This window comes from Nyctibius grandis, chromosome 13 (genome assembly GCF_013368605.1).
Source record: "Nyctibius grandis isolate bNycGra1 chromosome 13, bNycGra1.pri, whole genome shotgun sequence".
Taxonomy (NCBI): Eukaryota; Metazoa; Chordata; class Aves; order Nyctibiiformes; family Nyctibiidae; genus Nyctibius; species Nyctibius grandis.
Window position 1 is genome coordinate 6,978,377 of NC_090670.1, and position 21,391 is coordinate 6,999,767.

General features: G+C 41.8%; 1 protein-coding gene across 7 annotated transcripts in view; it reads left to right on the plus strand.

Moving 5' to 3' along the window:
* Positions 1-21,391, plus strand: part of FGF13 (fibroblast growth factor 13) — a 258,524-nt gene that overhangs the window by 121,213 nt on the left and 115,920 nt on the right. For 6 of the 7 annotated variants that reach the window (XM_068411864.1, XM_068411868.1, XM_068411867.1 and 3 more), the window contains one exon: positions 14,727-14,894. In XM_068411864.1, the coding sequence (XP_068267965.1) occupies positions 14,727-14,894 (168 nt within the window). Of the gene's footprint in view, positions 1-1,680; positions 1,782-14,726; positions 14,895-21,391 lie in introns of those variants that run through there. The other variant, XM_068411870.1, reaches the window with a different exon arrangement.

The window sequence follows — 21,391 nt, forward strand, 5'->3', positions numbered from 1 at the left end:
ATGTGTTATTTATGAATGCATTATAGTTATAATGATTCACTTACAGGACTATTGTGACAACAGCACCTTATCTTAAAAATGGGAATTTGCAATGTGAAATAGTTAATTAACAATAAGAAAGAGAACAAAGTGAGAAGATGCATACAAATTGACAGCACTAACAGAATAATAGCTAGGCTTTATATGGGTTTGAATAGCATAGAAACTGAGAAATCCTGGTGGAGGAAAAGGACTTAACTTCTGTAGAAACTTAGAAATTAGTCTGGTTTCTGCAAATCTCATCTGTCATAACATAATCATTGAAAAACTCCTTAGACTTTGCAGGCCTGATTCAGAGAGAATTATAGCGGTAAAATAAACATAATCCATCGCAACTGTGCAAAGACCAGTGGATAACTTGATCCTGCATGGGACTTACTTGGGAGTATCGGAATACATTTGCCAGATGCAAGATAACGTCAAGTAAATATTTAAAGCTGTAATTGTGCCACAGCATGTTAGGGGATAATAAAAGGTGCTGAAAGGGCGTTAAATGCGTTCAATTTAATGGATTATTTAAATGAAGGAAAGCAGCAATACAATTTTATATCTAGACGCCGTGTTCACCTAACAGGAAATGTGGCACGGGTGAGCAAAATGTTGTGGTTGCTGAGAAATGGTAGAAGCTCTCAGGTGGGCTATAAATACTTTACCACCCGTTCTTTGCTTCCAGCATCAGTTTACTGTGACTTTGCAATTGTGGTGATTTTATGCTGCGTGTTGACAGTCCCTTTCCTGCATGGAGTATGTGGTGCTAAGGAGTTTTGGTTACTGCTTGGGCAGAGTAGTATTGTCAGAGTGCAGCTGGGGTGGAGCTGGACAGTGCTGAGTACACCTGGGCTCAGGAGAGAGCTGGCTCAGGAGAGCAATTCAGCACTGGAGAGCACTTGGTTAAACACCCTCTTTATGCAACTTGTGCCTGTTTACATTTGTACCCTCAAAAAACTTCTGTGAAACTTTTAATTACTTAATTGCTTGTCTTCTGGCTGTTTCCTTTGTTCTAGGTGGTTGGGTGATGGAGATATACTGAAAGGAATGAATATTGGGGCTTTGGCCTCTTCCTGCCTAAAACTTCAGCCAGATTCCCATTATTTTCACTTTTCTGAGAATAAATAAATGAGACGCAGTGAACACACAACATGTCAGCTCTCTACACAGTTTCTGTTTTGTTCACCCACAGCTGTTTCAAGTGCCCTTCCAGGCAGCTGCCCACAGCGGGACACTTTGTCTAGACATGATGTGAAGCTAAAGCCATTAGTCAGACTCTATTAATATATGATATGCAAAGCATTCCTGGAGAGAAACTTCAGCGCAGATCTGTCAGATATGGCCGAGGGAAGCTCTCTTTCATTGTCTTACCTGGTGGGATAGAATGACTTCTGATGGGTAAGGGCAAGGTCTGAGCCCCGGCGTCACGAGCAGCCCAACCCAGCATGACTGCAGGAGCTCTCCAGTGGTTGAGTCAGCCCCAGTGTCAGCTCCTTAGCTGTGAGACACGACAATTACAGCAGTAATTCAAGTCAGAAAATTGACAGACCCGTTTAATGTATGTGAGAGTGACAGTGAGTCACCTCTGATCATTGTGTTTAGCAGCCACAGGCCCCCAGGACAGCCTCGATCCCACATCGGCATGACACTGCATGACAGCTCAGGACAAGGAGAAGCAGCTCAAAGTCACTGTCTTCTTCCTTCCAGAGAGGGCTTCACGTGGATGTGATCCCAAAAGGCCAAGGCAGTGAGAGGTAGGACCTGTTGCAGACAGGGGCTTGGGAGGGTGGGGTAGCACATCTGTTATCTGCAACATTTATCCCCTTCTCCTTAGTGTGGTGGCAAGCTGGTGCATGCGACAGCGTATTAGCCAATGTCAATTGTGTGTCTGAAGTGAAATGTAGAGTTGAAGGCAGGCTAAAATGGTGATAAAGTTTTGCAAAAATCTCTTCGGGGTTTCAGTTCAGGAGCAGAGGACGTTGGTAACATGGAAGTTACAGATTAGTAGATTTAAAAGTAAAAGGAAAGGTGAATTTGTTTTCAACCTGCAAAGACCTCATTTCTTAAATGAATTCTGTGAGAACCCTTTAAAAATTTATTTTGTGTTCTCCAGCAGTCACTTAAGATGCAAGTAGAGTCGCGGGGAGCTAATATTAAAAATGCTGTAAGTGCTTGTGTGGCATACAGGGCAAGGAGCAATAGAAAGACTCCTACCACTGGTGATTAGGAACTGTGCAAATACTGCTGAGCACACGGTTTGCAAAATTGAACTGTCCAAAGCAGCACAACGCTCAGTAATGAGCATTTGCAGGACCTACACACTCGAGCACTTGTTTTGACACTTGTATGGGCCAAATACTCAGCTACTGCAAATTGCTCTAAAGCTTTTCTTGAATGTTTTCTATTTAACTGGAGCTGGTATGAATCCACAAGTTCCAGACATTTATAGCAACAAATCCTTTCCACATTTTAAAGTTTTTGAACCAACTTCCAAAATGAATGTTTTAATTTATTTTCAGCTATGTAAAGGCCCAGTAGGTATAAATACGATAATGACACGGAATCGTGACTTGTCTCTAATATGGATGGTTTCAAAGCAGTACAAAAGGGATTGTGGTATCCCCAGAGGCAGATCTCCAACTTCAACCTGCAGTACACAATGTCCTTACTTGGTTTGAAAAAGTAACTTTTTCTTCTACTGAAATAAAGACCACTTACTACATCCTAAACACTAGAAGCTGATTTATAGCTGAGTATTGAAACAATACCTTTTTTCTAAGACAAACGTTTGTCTTTGCTAACTTTCATATACTGTTGTAAGCTAGAGGACTGCAGTATCCACTTCATGCACTGGAACGTGAAATGGGATGATTTTTTTTCTTAGAGCTCTGCTGTGCTTCCTGCCTTGGGTTATTTTTTATGTCGTTTACAGTGCTGAACACCAATGTGAACATATTATGCAAGGTAGCGTAACAAAATATATAAATGCAGTGAACCCCACTGTTATTTCTGCTTTAACAGAACGGCCTTATTTGATCCTTTTGCCTTTTGATTTCTGAAAAAGTTAATTCAAAATAGTGTATTGCAGCTTGAGTGTTTACAAGTGCACATTTATGTGTGCTGTAGAAGTTCCTGCTGCAGAGCCATCTCTCGCAGCTGGCAGTGGCTGGTAGCTGTGCAAGCTCAGGGAGCGACAGCCACCCCAGGCATGGGGATCACCTGTAGCAACATCTAAATTTCTTGCTAAGTTGTGTGGAAATGTGTGCTGGTTTGTAAAAGATTGAAAGTTTTTTTTCTTTCCTACGACTGTGTCACTGTGTCCTTCCCATGGGTGACAACATGTCACTCAGTCATGAACAACTGCAAGGTATGTTGGCCTTGGCTGGGCTGTTTTGAGCACATCAGCGAGCTGCAAGGCCAGAGTCGCTCATCTGAATTATTTGGCTTAACCACAGTTATTTGGCTTAACCACCTCGTGGTGTTTTTTTAACGTTTTTGGTAGTGTGCAAACACATAGTATTGAAATTCCTTTCAGATCAGGCTTTGACCTAGGGTGCCCACACTGTTGTGTCCCAGGTTGCTGCGCAGCCACCTCAATGCACCTGGGCGCATGCGGATGTCACTGTGAATATACCCTGAGCTACACCAGTGGCAGCTTGCTTCATTTATCTTCTCTCACAGCTTAACACACCTGCTTAGTGAATTGAGCAGCTGTGTGACATCGGTGCTCCTGAGTGAAGGCAGCTTAACACAGTGGGAGGAACAAGACAATCTTGTAATGTCATGCTAATGCAACCTGTCTCAGTACCACCTCCAGGCTGTGCGTACGTGGGGTAGGTTGGCTTCTCCGTTTTGGGGAGCCAAGAAGGTCCTGCTCATCCTCTGCCCACCTGCAGCAGGGAGAGGAAGAGGGCTGCCAAGACATCTCCCTGCAGTCTACTTGGAGAGGGAGGAGCTGGTAGCTTCATGCTTGCTGAGGTGAAGTTAGCTCCAGTTTCTGCTGTGAGCTTCTGTCTGTTCAAGCAGGAGTAAATGGACGGTGAAAGTCCTCCTCGCGTGCTCCCCGATCGGTCAGGTTGGTGTCATTAGCCAAGTTGCTGCACATTTGCTGTTCACAGCAAGGTAGCGAAATCCATCCTGCTGTCTGTGACCCAGCGCTGACCACCTCTCACCTTCTCGTTCATCTGGTCTAGCAGCTGTCTTAATGAGCTGAAAAGATACCACTTTAAACATAAAATAATAATATAACATGCAAAGTCGTGCTTTATGAAGATTACTGTAATTCTGGTGCAGTTAGGCTGCTAGTACGTAGTAGATGTGCTGCCCACTGTGTGGAAGTACCACAATACTGTACAAAACAAAGTTGTTGGGTAGTTGAGAATGATCTCAATATACAGAACGTGTAGCTGGACTCTATGACCATAACCATTAAGGTGGACAATAACAGGAAAACAGGTAGTTTAATCTTCTGCTAATTTGGTTTGGTACTGATTAAATTGATTAACAGTGAAAAGCAAAACCCCTTTGTGTATATACGGCAAGTGCGTTGTAGCTACACTGTATATATAACCGTGATAGCATAATTGCATATGGATTTATGTAGTGTCTGAAGGGATTTAGATAAGTGTAGAGAGGGGAAAAAATATTTTCAAGTACAATTGCTAAACCTGTGTCAAGAGAAGGCTTCTGAAACATGGTCCTTTTATTACAGTAAGGGGAGAGGGAAGTGCAGTATTGTGAATATTGTTGCACATCATTCTCAATCGATACGCTGTTCCAGTGGGTATAATGACTTAACACTTCACAAGCCAGACAAGCAGGGGGAAAAAAAAAAAGCTGGCTAATGGTCAGGTTATTTGAAGTGTGTTATTCAGTCACGGTGTTGGCAATCTGGGTGTTCGAGAGTTGCTGGCTGGAGAAAGCTGTTCCATCAGAGGCTTCTGCAGTGGGTAATACACTGGTAAATAGAAATGACGGTGTAGGCAGAGGTTTCTCTTGGTTGTGTGAAAGACTCCATTGAGTTTACACTTGAATAGTATTTTTTCAAGGTGCTGGAACTTGCTGGAAAAATTTTTGGGGTTGCAGAGATCACTTGTGGATGGAAGTGAATTTAACTAAAGCTTTAGTCCAAGAAAAGAGTATGAGAAAACGTTGTGGCCTTTCATTTGACTGTTTTAAAAGTTAAATGTTTTGTGTACATGTGTGTTTGTATGTACAGAGACCCAATTTGTATAAGCTTAATCTCTAACCTGTTGAAAATAGCTTCCACCCTTAAAATGAAGAGGAATATTAATTTCAGGTTAAAATAGATATTTTTTTTCTTTTCTGAAATGATTTTTCTGCTCTTTGTCTAGCAGCTGTGTGCATAGCTCTGGTCAGAGCCACTCGCCTCTTTGGACAGCACTGCCAGACCAGAGCAGCGCACGGGGGTCTGCTGCTTCCCAGGGCCATGGGAACACGCTGCACACCGCTCTGTGGCACACTGAGGTTTTTTTGCTCCTGCTGATTAGTTTTCTGTGAAATCTTTGAAAGATTTCTTCTGAGGCCATTTCTCAGAACAGCTCTTTCTGTAATGACTTTGAATTTAAAAACACACTATTTCTTGCCTCCTTCCTTTTGTTAATCCACAGTAAATGAGGCAAATAATTGGGTGGTATCACCTGTCCTTTCATGAATGGTGCTTCTGTTCTTGTTCCCTTCTTCCAAGAAAAATGCCCGAGCACTGCAGGAGTGGAGAGTCTCTGGTACAGAGTCTTGGACTATTGTACTGCTGCTCATCTCCTGTTCCCAAAAGGTATGGCTGATCCTTCTTTCAGATTTCCAGGAAGGATGAAGTCTTTTATTTGATGATTTTGTTGCCTTTTGCAGGCTTCTGTTCCTTGTTCTGCTCTTCCAGGATGATTCTGATTTCTATTAGTTCTTTGTGTTTTTGTTTTTCTTCTCTCCCCACTGCTCAGGAAATTTGTCTCCTTTTGTAGCCCTGCTGTTGGCAATAGATGCTCTATAAATAGGAAGAAAAAAGCTACAGGCATTCCCATTTCTCTTGGCTTCCTGTGTAATTTCAAACTATTCTCCTAGCTCCAAATAGGGATAGATCAAAAATTAAATTCTTAAGTTATGTTGCACAAGAGCATTCTAACATTTCATAACTAGTGAACTATAATTCTCCAAAGCACTCTCAAAAACTGTTAAGTTTCCCACTCATCTCTGGACCTTTCTAGCAGTTCTCTTGACACCTCCTCCTCTGCTTGCCCGACATTCACCACACTGCAAAGATATTCTCTTAGAAACAGTGGCATTCCTTTCTTTTTCTCCCAAACTTTCTCAATGGAGGGAAACGTAAGTTCACTATTGTGACTCTCAGATATTCTCTGCATTGAGCTGGTCAGAGTGGTTTTGGGGTCGGTAGGGGTGAGTGAGGGGTGTGAGCAAGCTCTCATTTCCATCTGGGGCTGCCTCCCATCTCCTCCTGTCATCCACAAGGCTCCCTTTCTTGCATCTTTGCAGCAGAAAGAGGAATGGTTGGTCCACAAGCTGAGTGTTGGTACGATAGGTGGCAGCCAGAACTTGATCCAAAGATGAAACCTCTTTTGGTGGCTGTGCAATTGGGATGGGTCATCTTCTCAAGCTGGCGAAGCACGTCCTGCCATTTTGGTATCCTCTCTTGAGCCAGGCCCTACTTCTCCATGAAGTGTCCCTGATAATACCCTGGTGTGCTTACAGCTCTGCCGTACGCTGGCCTGTGTGCCTGTTGCTCTTGATACGCACACTGCAGAAAAATGAATAGTACCCTGTAAATTACTATCTTGTCTGCTGTGGTGCATGGAGCAACCCACCTGTTTGGAAAGCAGCCAGCTTGCGTTTATTTTAGCAGATGGGAAAAGCAGAAAGCCGGTCAGAGTAGGCAGGGAAGCGATATATATTCATTCAGTAGCAAGCACAAGTGGTGAACTGAGCTGCAGAGTTAAGTAAGAGTGGGCACATATCTTGCATAGCCAAAACGCAGATCCTGGCGGCTGGGAAGGGAAAGGCAGTGGGTCTGCACCGTGGAGAGTAAATCGTGGATGTTACTTAGCCCTTGATGAGCAGGAGTGTGGATCTTCTCGTTATCACAGCTCACATGTGGGAGGCTGACAGCACTGCCTGGCAGCACCTGGAGAGAAAACTGCAGGTACCCCAAACCCTGCTTCTGCATCTGGACACAGTAAGGTCATGGTTATAGGCAGCTGCATCACTGAATAGTGGCCAGATTAGAGTTAATCAAAGGCTGTTTGGTAGTAGATGGGTGCCTGGAATAGCCAGGAAATAAGGCTGTGTGCAGAAATGTTAGTGCCCTTTCCGCAGGGGAAAGAGGAGATGCATTCTTAGCAGAATTTATCACGAAGTTTTTGATGTTGGATGTCATTGTCTTTATTATGCACAAGGATCTAAATGCAGCCTTATCTTGGCTGGTCTTTTTAGGGGATAACAGCCAATTACTGCTAGCAGTTAATCCAATTAGTCTTTTAGGTCAAGGGGGAGTGCTCCGTGCAAATATTTTTGGAAGATCTGAAAAAACTGTTCTGTGTGGTTGACCCAAAGAGAGCATATTTCCGAATTTTTCAGCAGATCAAAAAGTTTAGAAATTCCTATGCATATTGAAAGAAACACGTTCAAAAGGGCCTTCAGGCTTTTGAGCTTGATTACAAGACAATAGTTGCTTATTTTAAAAATGAAGATACTTCACGATGGAAAGTAGTTTCAAATCAGAAAATAAACACACTACCTAAAATCATCAGTGAAATTCTTTGACATGGGGGTGAAGGCAGAGTTGTGCAAACCTTAAGAATTAATTCAGAATTAAATGTTTTGCCTAAAGCAGGTTTTAACTGCATCGTTTTGGCTCACTTTGTTCCTGGTTCTCTAATAAGGATTTTATCGAGTGTATAGGAAGGGACTATGCAATAATTACCAATGATCCGTCTAAAGCAGGGAGGAGCACTGTCTTGGAGAGGAGAAATCCACCTGTGGATGAACTAGAACAGATTTAAGCAGTTTGTTCCTACTCTCTGGGGGGGGTGAAGGTGTTGCACTTGATGAGCCAGACTGGACGTTCTGCTCTGCACGTGCTTGACCAAGCCCTGGCAGTAGGACTGTGGTGCTTCATCTCCTCCCACAGCCTTTTGCAGGGGGGGTTCTGTTGAGTGCTTCATTGCGATCTAGGAATGAGGCCCCCAAGTAGGTTTAGGACTTGGCAGAAAACTTCAGGGGTGCTTATGCTGCAGCCTCTGCTGTTACTGCAGCAGTGTGGGGCTGTTTGGGTGAGATTCAAACTAGCGTGTTTGGCTGCAGCTGCTGCTGGGGTAACAAAAAACGATGCAACGAACAAAAGCGATATTCGATGCGGGATGGGGATCCTTCCCCAGGGGCTGGGTAAATGCTGAGGTCCAGGCTGCTCCTGCCTATGTAAGTGGTTGGGAATCTCTGCCTTACATGGCAATCACAGCAGAAGCTGTGTTGTTGGCTTTACAGTAAGGATTATTACTTGGACACCAATGGTGAATTTTAAATATTCCTGTGACATTTATGCTGTAAATAGGAGTTTATCCTCCTTCTCCCACCAGACACAGAAAAGAGCTCTTAGACTAAGTACTGTTGAATCCCAAAAGCCTCAACTCCTAACAACAGCACAATCTAATTTAGATCAGCAGTTTGAAAAATCGTTAGTTCAAGTAGTAAAAGCCCTCTATTAAACAAGGAATTTGCTTCCCCAAGACTGTAAATAGGCATCTGAGCTCTTAGAGACAGCTATCACCAATCTCAAAATTTATGCTCTATTCATGCATGCCATAAAACTGTCCTTTTAATATCAGTTCAAAAATAAGCACAGAGAAACAGTTGCTATAGAGGAAATTTATAGTATTGGTTTGGGAACAAAAGACCAGGCACTGTTTCCCAGTAAGAGGAGTGAGCGAGTCGCTGGCAGGCTGTCATCTGTCACGGACCCTGTCCAGCAGCAGCCTCCAAATGTAATGAGAGATTTCGTGTTGAGTGGAGTTTTACTTTTGAAATATCATCCAAAGAAACTCAAGGTAAAAGTTCTGTCTTCCACAAGATATTTTTGCTGTTTTGTTTTTTAACTTTGAATGAGCTTGAGTGTTTCTAGTGTGGTGCCTGGTTTTGGTGGTGTACTGGGGAGAAAGGAATGGGGCAAAAGGAAGGACTCCAGAAATGGCTTGTGAACAAAAATTAGAGAATTTGGCTGCTTGTTTTTCCTGTGATATCTATGTTCATTGTGAAAACTGCAAGTCAGAGTCAACCAGACTTCAAACTTGTGAGCACAGGGATGCAAGTTGCAAGTAAGGTTTCTGGGTGAAAGTAAGGTTTCTGAGTGTATCATGACCCCAGAATAGAATTTTATTTTATATTTTTAATTAACTTTATCACAACCCCAGAACAGAATTTTATTTTATTTTTTAATTAGCTTGTAAGTATTTTTGTGCCCGGAGTTCATCACGTTCAGGTGGCTAACAGAAATCACACCTTGATGTGGAATAAATTAGGGAGAAAACAAAGCTGTAATGAAAAAAAGCAAAGGGAATTGTTACTGCCTGTATCCCTGAGTGTTTTTTATCAGCTGCTTCAACTGGGAAAATGTTACTACATATACCCCACTTTCCTACCCATTCCCTGTCCTGCAGGCAGCCACTTGAAGCAAGTTATTTTGGAGAGGTTTTTTTAGATTTGTTCCTGTAAGGAGCTGAAAGCTACTTGGTATCATAATGTTTTCACTGTAAGGAAAAAAACGATTTCCTACATAACTCTAACCAGCCTCAGGGGCCTGGGTAACTTAACTCGTGACCTTTCTTTCCTTTTTGTGGGTGGAGGAGGCAGAGAATGAAGGAGGTGCTCGGTGAGCATCGCCTTTTTGTTTCACAACACAGCCTGGCAGGCTGCAGCGGTGAGGCATGCGCTACTGCTCTTATTTTTCAAAAAAAGAGTAATATTGGGGGAATGGTTTTTTTACAATTTGCTGTCTTGTGCCAAAGAGACGGGATTTTCTTCAGTTTGTGGATACATGTTTTAAGAGGCACTCTAATGCTCTTCGTGGCTTGGAGATCTAGTGTAGAGCTATGACTTTAGTCCTTCCAAAATGCCAGAAAAACTAATTTATTGCAAGTATAAGTGTCCTGGGGCTCACAGCCTGTAAAACTAACCAGACTAAGAAAAGTAAAGGAACTGAAGGAGAAGGAAGGAAGTTCATGTTTTGGGTAATGATCTGAAAGGTCATTCAAGGAGGGAATGAATCCATGGAAGTATAAAATTTTTGTGTTAAATTGTGTCATACATAAAAGACCAACAGTCTAACAGGAACATGGGGGTTTCTTTTGCCTGGATATTTATGCATGTTTACCCTATGGTTGCTACAGCCTTTAGCTAGCAGAGCTGAAGTCTCTCCATGTAAAACCAGAGGGAAAAAAAAGAGATGCTTCCTTACAGCTTTATTAAACTCTGAATTATATCATTGATTATTCATTTGGAACCCAAGCCAAGGCCTATGGACAGGGTTGATGTTACAGTTTCTGGCAATTCTTAAATGGGACTGAAATGCAGTTGGACCTAAAAGACAGACACAAACCAGCAGAGTGTTTATCATCCGGTGTGTTTATATGAAGTAAACATCTTTGAATTTATTTTTAAAAACATCCTGGTGCCAGCAGTCATCCTAAAGATTACTCTCTCTCAGTAAGGCTTGTAGGAAGAAGGGATATTTTTCCTACTGGCTTGTTGACAGTGAGTTTTTATTATTGTAATTATTATTTTTTAAAAACTAAGGAATAGGAAACATAATAGTTACTGCAGCTATTTTATGCTAACTACTAAGCAAATTCCGCTCATGTATACACAGTTGCTGTGTTTTCGTTCTCCGTCAAATAATGAGGGGAGGGTGGGGGGAAGAAAAAAGATTTTTTTTATTATTTTTTTAAAGCTATGAAGTATTTATTTATCATATTCAAAGCGAGAATATACAAGTTCTTGACTAGTATCCTAATGACCTGTGTGCATGACATATGAAATCTTGTCTCCGTTTCACTCATGGGAAGATGGAAATGTAGACCACTGAGGTATTTTACCCATGAGGATGGGGAATACATTAGGTTGAGCAGCTGCTGAAGTGTAACAGAGGCATAGGTGAATATTGGAGGCTGGCAGGATGACGGCGCATCTGCCTTCAGGAAGGCGGCCAAGGAAGCGTGGATGTGCCTCAAGGAAGGTTTCTTCTAACCGCTATTGAGAACAGCATCCGCGTGATGGAATGAAGCTGGGCATCTGCCAGGCTTCTCATGGGTCTTCTGCTGCCCTTGTTGAGCTTGCTCCTGGCTTGTGATCACTGCTCAAATTAGCTGATTTAAAGCTAGCTCATGTACCTGTGCATTACTCGGAGTGTAAGTATATCCTTGGTCCTGCAATTAGCAGAGTCTGTAATGGAGGGAACAGTTGCGTAAAAACAATGTCCTCTGCTCCACATAGCACAGTATGTAAATACTGCTTTGGAGTTTTGTTAAATCCCTAAAATTTACCATTTCTCTCCTACTCTGGTGTATGTGTGATTCTTTCATAAGTGTGGGGTTTATCCCATTAGCAAAATCATAGCTGATTCCTGGTGATATTTCTCCCTTTTCCAAAGTGCTTGTTCACAGTTGTTTAATAATGATGCTTTCATGGTTGTGTACTGCTTATTTTTAGTCATCAAAAGTGGACATCATCAGGTTTTTAAAGCTTTTTACGTTAGATTCTGTATCATTGGAACTTCCCTGCGTATTCGTTCTGGGACCCATAATTGACGTCCTGTAGCTGTGATTTCAGTGGCTCCATGAGGGTGTCTGGCTGTCATCATAGCAGGGAAAAGGAGGCATTGAGGTCAGGGGGTGTTACTAGTTCTGTAATAAATTCTCAGCCTGACTTGAGGCTGTTCATCATGTTAAGAAAAGGTTTTAGCTGTTCCCTTCAAAACACTGACATCAATTAAGTTATCCATACATCATTCCAGCATTAAGGCTTTATTAGAGCTGTGGTTCCTAGGGTTTGCTCCAGATGTCAGTGCTATGATGGGCCTCAAAACCAAGGTTCATTTACACCTGCTGTCCTGGATTCTGGTAACCCAATGTGCTTTTGTTGATTTCAGCATGTTCTTCACTTATTGAAAGTGTGGTTCTTTTTGTGGCTTATTCATGTTTAAATAAATCTGTGTGGGTGGTGATATGAGCAAGTAGATAACTAGTAAAAGTCCAGTTATATCTTCTGCACCTGTCTTAGTGAGCTTGCCAGAGATAGAGGTGGACTTACCTAATGATGTCAAGCAACTTGATAACAGAATCAGTCCGTGGATTTGGTTTGCAGATGTTGCATGAGCCCTCTGAGCTTACAGAAGCTCAGTGCCAAACGGCTCTTGTGACTAGAAGAACAGCTCCTTACGCCATACCTCTGGGTAACCACCAGTAGTTCCTTCTCCCCTGCAGACCCTGCTTAGCAGTTGCTAGCCGGATTTCTGCTTTTTTTCACTTAAAGTGGCAGTCCAACCTCACACAGCATTGAGCTTTGTGGGTAATTCTCAGAGGTCCCGCAGTCGAATGGGACTTCCCAGGAAGGACTCTGCCTCTCAGAGGGTCAGCCCAGGGACATGCCTTTTGCCCGAAGCTGTATCTTTGACAGGGAGGCATGCTCTGCTGTTCACCAGCCAGCTTGCTGGCAGAAGGTAGCCGTGCATTTCGCTCCTCTGCTGGCTATTCATGTTTCACGGCGCATGTTATTCTTTATCTCTGTAAATGTCAGAGGGACGTGCCGTAGGGCTTCCGCACCGTTGACGTCAGTGGCACTGCACACAGCTCGCTGGTGGCTTTACGTAGCCGGCAACAGCAACTTCTGTGTGGTGTCTTTTTGGAGGAGTGACCCATCAGGGCTTGTTGATCTTTGGCTTATCTTGGGTGTTGACTCTTAGTAATTACTCTCAGCAATTGCCCTTCAGTCTCAGGGCCGTCAGTACATTTCAGGAACACGTACGTACCCTTCAAACAAGCCAAAGTAAAACTAGTCTTGTTAAGGGAGCAATTATATTGCAACCCAGACCTTGTGCTCCGTTGACCCGCTGCTCTTTTTTGAATCACTTGTGCTTTCCTATTAGCTCGTGCATCCCTTTTAACGACACTTTATATGGATTATTAGTGTGTGTTCCTGATGCTGCCTGTAGTCTAATGAAGCAACAACAGCCAAGGTGCAAAATGTCTCCTATGGATTAATAAGGTCTTGAAAGAAGGTGACTGTCCACCGTGTCAACAAAGACTATCAAGTTGAATCGCTTATTTGTCACCTAGATGTGGCTCTTACTAGTACCTTTCGTGATAAGAGAGGAAAAATCAAGTGCATGAAAATGCAAGAAGTTCATATTTGTTTGAGGGGATCCATGTTTAAATCTGTCAGTTTTTTAAAATGATTATACATTGGCAGATATTTAGGAAACAGTTAAATTGTTTGAATTAATGGCCAACACTTCTAAACCCATATAAACTTACATAGTGGTAGTGCATCTGCAGTTTTAGACTAGCAGATCAATAGCTACTTTCCTGATTGTTGGAATTTTTCTTTCCTAATATTTGGATTTTTTTTTTCTTATTAACTTTTTTTTTTTTTTTTGCTATAGAGTTGGAGAATCTCAGCTTGGTTTTGGCTGTGGTTTTATATCTCTGCATCTCACTATTAATAACTAGTAGTGGTTAGAGACTGTCTTTTGAAAAAGCATTTAATTTTTGTTCTTGAGAGATGATCTGTGCCTTAAAGCTGTAAACTGAGGAATCTCACTATCTCCATTGTTAAGGCTTCATTTTTTAGATAGTGGAAAAGTGTTTCAATTCTTTCTGGTAATGTAATAGTTTGAGGTAGCTGGAGTTTTCTGCATGCTATATATTTTATCTTTTTACGGTTTAATAGTCTGACCCCATTCGGAAAACATTTCAGACTGCATATCATTTATATTATTAATGGCAGTATTGATTTAGAAGATCAACTTTAAAAAATGACTTGCTGTTTTACAAGAAAACCATCAAAAGGATTAATGTTCTTTCTCTTTGTACATCAACTCTTCTATCCATTGAAAATGATGATCAAGTCAGATGTCATTGGATTATCATCCTTGCTCTAAGGAACTGTGTATAATTACATATCCTGATAAAGGCATGTTCCTTGTACTTTGGGGGATAGATACACTGATGTTGCATTACCTGCAGATGTGGAATGATTACTCCCTGATGTTAATGTAGAGATTGCGTATGACTAGGCAATAAAAGCATGCTTTGTTGGCTTTTTTTCCTTAATCTGCATGCAGAATAGATATAGGTGCTATAGGAGAATACAGCAAAGACATAGGAGGGAACATTGGTGTTGCTTTTTGGAGCAGGGTGTTATTCTAGTGTTTATTAAAGCTGCATGAAACAATATGAAGTGTTGATGTTTATGAGAAGCATTGTTCATAAAAGTAAATATTTTCCCCACCCTTCTACCACCATGACCAAGATACTTTAGACTTTAAATTTTATTTTCCTTCCTATAAACATTTCTTCCCCTCCTTTCTTTCCCCTTCCCTGACATTATGTAGTTGATTTGATTCTCTAGATTGCTTTCCTCAAGCTCTAACTTGAGTTCATTTTGTTATGTGGTGACCACAGTTATGGATGACGCTCCCCCTGGCACACAGGAGTACATTATGTTACGGCAAGATTCGATCCAATCTGCGGAATTAAAGAAAAAAGAGTCCCCTTTTCGTGCTAAGTGTCACGAAATCTTCTGCTGCCCACTGAAGCAAGTGCACCTCAAAGAGAACACAGAGCCGGAAGGTTTGTGGCACTATGGATCCATGTTCTGTTTGTTTCTATTATTTTTATTTTTCCATGTGTGTCCCTAGAGTGTGCTGTGTGTTTTCCAGCCTGTGTCAGTGTAGTGCAACTGATGCAGGAAGCGTGATGCGCTCCATGTCCCCCTTTGCTTGCCTGTTAGTGTCTGATTCAGCTAGCACGGGACACTATAACATAAGCCATGTACGGTATCGTTCTAGACGAGAAGTAAAATGACGCTGCTTTTTCTTAAATAAAGTTTGTTTATTTCAGCTCTCATCATTACACACTGCCCTTTTTTTGGCTGCCAAAAGTTGCTTGCTACTTAAACGGCATCAATTCCTAGTTGGGTCTTCGCAGTAACATTTCTGAAGCTGCACTCTGCTGAAAATATGGCACTTAGACTCAGATTCGGCTTCTCCCCAACACCTTTCACTCCATAAGGCTTCTGCATAGTGCTAGAGAATGCTCATGACAGCTGTACTTCAGTGAAGCAGGATGAAGTTTGTATGTAATGCACGCCTGGTTGCATTTTGGAAAATGAAATGCATGCAGAGCAGAAAAAAAAATAAGTAGAATGTTTTCCTTTTCAGATAAAGCAAAGGTATGGTCTCTTCTAATGCTATGTTTACTAATATGAAATTACTAATGAGGTACCTATATCTTTAACTTGTTCGTCTATTGTACGTAAGATTAAGCTATTTTAAATTATATTTTTTAATATTTTCTCTTATTATTCAATATGTGTTTTGCATTACTGCCTCATTTTGCACATGGTAAGCCTTCTACATTTTGCATAAGCTCCAGTATCTGACAAGACAAATAATGCTACTGCTGGTAGATGTATTCAAGATCAAATATTCAGGGCTGGATTCCGCCACAATTGAGTCTGCAGGAATGGCAAATTGAGCAGGTTGGAGCCCTTTCTCCCAAATCACTTGTATTATTCTCTCTGTAACGATGGGCATCAGTTGCTGAGCTGTCACTATTAGCCCAAAATATTTCAGTCAATTGCTTTCTCCTGGTACATACTCTACATTTTGCATGAATGTTCTTTGCACCACTTCTGGGACATCTGTGTCTTTTATTTTAAAAGTATTTCACTAAAATAACATTTTTTTTTCTCATCTCACCAGAAATACTAAATCTGACACAAACACTGGTGTAAGGTGTGGAGAGAGGTTTTTTGTTTCAGTGATAACTGAATATTAAAATTGGGGTTTGAAAACATGAAGCCTAATTCTCCTCTCTGTTCTGGGGCTGACTTGATAGGAGTTGTGTTTTCAAAATTCTGAACTCAATAAACACGAAAGGTTTATTGAAAGGTGAAATCTCATAGCACTCTTCTGGATTAGCAAATGTAATGGATTTCCTATTGTCTCTCAGGATTTGTGTTATTCATGAGTAAATTATGAGCCGAGAACTGTTCATGTCAAGCTCTTCAAGGAATATGATGATAGCTGAGCTACAAGAGGTGCTCAACATCCTTGGCAAGTGATATTTGGTGAAATGAAAGGTTCCATGTGAGCCATAAAGAGAAGGGCCCTAAACCTGGCATCATTGACTCGCATGCTGTATTTCACTTTTTCTTTGTACTCGTGGAACTCCAGCAGAAACTGATGGTTATTTCAGTGGAACTTATACTGGGAGCTGGATTCCTGCTGGGGACTAACTCTTAGCTAGGTCTGATCATTTTCACTGAATAAATCAATGTAAACACTAATGGCATGTAATGTTCAAGAGGAATGAGGGAAGCAGAGTTGTGCTGGGCCTTTTATCTCCAGAGCGCAAGTCTCCTGGGGGCATGATTTGGTTCAATGCTGAGGAATTCAGGATCTGCTGGTAGAGCTTGCAAGGTGCAGGCTCTAAGTGAAGACCTGGGGAGCATCAGTTCTGCCGTATTGTCGCCTGGAAGCCAACAGTTGCTCTTCTTAGATTCTCTGTAAATCTACATACTCTCTCTCTCCAACAGCAGCTGTGTTACTCCTTCCTCCATGGCATATGGTATTGTTAATCATTCTTACTGAAAATGTGTATTTCTAAGAGAAAAGTTTTTCCCCATTTACTGCAGTTTACAAGGATGAATGTCTCTTCCCCTTCTCCTTTTTATCCTTCCTCCTCTCCTCCAGGAATTTTGCATTACTAGACAGGGCACAAGAAACTAAGGCCATGTTGGCTTATCCCACAACCATCTGAGTTGATGGGAATTCACAGGGATATCAATGTGTTTCTGTGAAAGATGTTGCCTCTAGCAGGAGAGGGAAAATAGATGTTTAGGAGGCCTTTGAGCCTCTGTTGCAGCTTAAATTGCCTGGGCTGCATTGGTCTTGTTCTTCAGAATCTGTGAATTGCCTGGCAATGGTGTTAGACCCACTGAAAGACTGATGTGAGTCATCTGTAGTGGTTTGTTGGCATGAAACTTGAAAAATTTTGGGTATGAAATGATCTGAACTGTGCTTTCGGTGCAAACACTAAAACAGTCCGTTGAAGTTAATGGAGTGGCTGAAGCAAACGGTACCTGAATACCTTCAACTGTGAACCCAGCAGTTAACAGCTCAATTGTGCTATGAGGATGAATTGAAAATAAATGTTTAAACCTGTTACTGTAGCATAATTTACACATTTTTGAAGGTGCTGGAAAGTACGGCAACAAAGAAGCTGTTAGGAAACCTCTCCAAGTAAAATGTCATAATGGAAGATGTAGGGAAAACTGCAGATTTGAAAGACTCTGCAGAGAGTATAAAAATGTACCTTTTTTATCTGCTGAGTAATGACATGGGAACACAGAGTAAATCCTGCATGTTTCTACCTTTGCAACTCTTTGTCTAAATATTTCATTTAGATGATGGCTTTCTTCTCTGCGCTTTTTAGCCACTTTCATACAGAGTTAATGCTTGGGGCATCTCATTTAACACTTCAGGCTTTGAACGCCCTAGGCATGTATGATGATACCAGGTAAAATATTTTCCTGGCTTTTTGTAGGGGTGTTTGGGGAGTGTTCTACTCTTTGCTGAAAGACTTAAATACCACCTCACTCTGGTTTCTGAACCAGGTGGCCCATCATTTTTCTTATCTCAGACCCATTTCTAAAAGCAAGAGAAGGAATGAGAAAATTAGATCTGTGTTTCCTAAATTAACCTTTGTTTCTTGTTCTCTTCCTGACACCCTATCTGCCTGCTTGCAATGTCATCATTTTGCACAGCACCCATATGCCTCAAATACACCTTAGCAGAATAGGTCCAGGGCCAGTACCTTTGATATCAACCTGAAGGACACATAGAAGGTCCTTGGTCCAGTAACTATAGCAAGGATAGTCTTTGTTTAGGTAGTAGATGTGGAAGGAAGGAGGAGAACAATAAGAAATCACAACAATATTATATTCCCCAAATGTGGAAATTTCCATTTGGGTCCAGTGCCAAGCAGGGTGATGTCTGTCAGTCTGGATTGCAGTTCAGGTAGGATGCTGCCTTTCCTAATGCTATGGGAAACTTTGGACTAAGTTAAAAGATGAACTGCTGCTTTATTCTGCATCATTCCAGCTTTGTTTTGTCAAAGTCATTCTACACTTTACAATGTCGTAGATCTCTCAAACGCAATAAAACAAGTGGACCTGACATCCTTACCTGGATGCTAGGTCATGTGGGCACTGTGCATTGTTTGCAATTACATCCAAGCAGCAGCAAAATACAGGGTGCTTTTGTAGCTTCCCTCAAGCCAGGAATACACTACTAGCAGGAGCAGGGCCATCTGAAGTACATTTTGCAGCTATTTGTTCTCTTAAATAGTTTAAACATAAGCTGCTGCTATCTGTGTGGATCATGGTTACATAAAAAGAAGTCTCCTCCTAGAAAACGAATTTGAGTTGTATTATTACATCCAGAGGAACGAATATAATGAGAGAAATATTTTTTAAAACCACCCATGGGTTAGTCACGGTCACATAGTCAAGAGTCTTGGCCTCTTGCCCACAGTTCTGTTGTCATGTGTGGGGGTTTTTTCCCCTTTTTTCTTTTTTTTTTTTTTTTTTTTTTTGGTAACATTTAGTCTCCCTCCAGGCATACATAACCTTTTTACACAGAAAAGCAGACAAGCATGGCAAAATATGTATTGGGGATGGGGAGAGGGAAATCTGGGATAGCAGCTGGTAATGAGGAAAGGCATCTTTCCTCAACCAACAGGAAATCTGATTAGATAGAAAATGTTAAGGATGCTAATATGAAAGAATCAGCTTTGCGGTTGCCCTTGACAATGGCTTGTTATCTTCATCCTTAGCAATGGGATGACTGGCAGAGCCAGTCCCGGGGGCGAGGAAAACGTAGGACATCTAAGCACATTATGTGGGAGGGTGGCTTTTCTGCCTACTCCATGTGCACACAAGGTTTTGTCACCAGCAGAAATTCAGAGCCTTTATGTTGTCATACAGAATGTCCCTTTGGTGCTCCAAGTGTTGTGTCACCACTGATAGTACTGTTACTTGGCACTCTAATTATACACTTCTCTTGTAGACCAGATCAGTCGTATTAGCCCAGCTCTCTCATTTAATTATGTTAATACACGTGCATTTCTGCATTTTAGAGCAGAAAAAGAAAGAAGTATTTGAAATCCTGCAGAACTGTGAGAGGTTTTTAAACGTTATATATTGTTCAGAACTGAAAAAGACTTTGTATTCCACTGGGGAATAATAGAGATGAGCAATGTGAAACTTAGATACTTTTGCCTGTGCCTGTCGTGTCTGAGATGACCTGGCACATTTGGCTGTGAGACACCAGCGAGGAGGTTTAGCATCTGCGCTGCGAGTGTGTTCAACCTCAGATTTAATCTAGACCAACGACTGCCTGAAAGGAACTCACTGGTTCGTTTAGTAGGGGCTCCTACTAAGTTATATGATCCTATTTATAAATTTTATCAGGGTTATGGTCTCTTGATACTAAATTAATCACATTTCCTCATCTGCCATGATATTTTTCATCATGTCTTCTGCTTTCAGTGGAGATGAAAAGTGAAGACTTGGTATCCCGTTTGCCAAGGCTCTTGCCAACAGAAGTATTTAACCCTCTCCTGCTGCAGCTAAGCTGTCTGGCCTGGAACAGTTCATCCCAGGGAGGGAAGAGAGAGGGCAGGCAGTCTGCTATTGCCTGGTGTTGGGCCCTGCAGCCCTCAGTGCTCTCATCATCACCCTTTCCCTCAGCAAAACCTTGTTCTTGACTCTGCTTTTGCCTGCACCTCTTGGGTCCTCCTGTGGGGAACATGAAGCTTTGACCTTGCTTCGTTCCCGAGTCCTGGCACTGGCAAGAAGAAGCAATGAGCAATGCCTGAGCCTTGTCAAGTACTAAATGGAAATAAGCTCTAAATCCTGTCTGTCTGGATACACGTGGAGTTGCTTTAGCTATGGAACCATATCTGTAGTGAAGGATGATCTCAAAGGAATGATATAGACCACAAAAGCCAAAGGTCTGAAGGTGCCACTGTTATAATGACTTTTTCCCCCCAAAGAGAAACCAACTTTGACTTGAGTGATTAACTGATAACCTTCTATTTCAGGGCACTGGGAGGCAGTGGTGACAACTGCACTCTTATTTTCTTCAGGTGCTTAGTACATAAAGCAGAATAGCTCAGTCCTGTAAATGGCTGAGCCCTCTTGCCCTGATCCTCCAAAGCCTTTAAGCACACGATTAACTTTAAACATGTGAGTGCTTCCAGCAGAGTGAAAGGGGTTGGGATGTATTTAATGAGCTTGCCTGAACACAGTCTGGACCTGGCCTGGGTTCAGGCTCAGACAGTGCAAATCCGGAGTAATTCCACCAAAATCCAAGATTTACTCAATGTTTACTTGTCTGCAAATGAGATCAGAACCCCCTCATTGAGTTTAATTTGATTTCTTCTTTTCTCACTCCCTTAGGAGTTTGTATGGTCCTTATTGCCACAACCAGTCATGACTGAACATGCTTGTCCTCATAGCGTTGCTGTGCAGTAGGGAAATTTAATGCTTCCTGTTATGAAGAGGGAAGTGAAGAACTTGATTCTCAAAATAATTTGGGCGTCTCATCAGCATTAGTAACAAGAACACTGCCTACTGAATCAGTGGGCACTAGACTTAACGATTATCTTTGGAAGATTCTGGGGTGTGACACTTCTAGCCATGCAGAAATATTGCAGAGCTGGGAATTCAACATTTTTCGATAGATTTTAAACTTAGAATGTGAGTTTTTGATGAGGCACTAAGAGTCCTCACGGTACTTTTATCTTCCATCTCACCTGGCCACAAGTAACAAATTAGAAATCAAGTGGTTTGTTGAGCTGGGTTTTCCTGGTGCAAAAATTCGAAGGTGCAGCTGTAATTGTGAATTGTTAGCCAAATTTACACTCTGTAGCATCGGGGAAGTTTAAGTAAGTAATGGCATTAGGAGCAGTTTTAGTGCTTTTATTTCAAGACAATGGGTTTTAATTCTCAAGCTGGAGCTGGCCTCACCACTGAACAGGTCATGACAACCTAAAGAGAA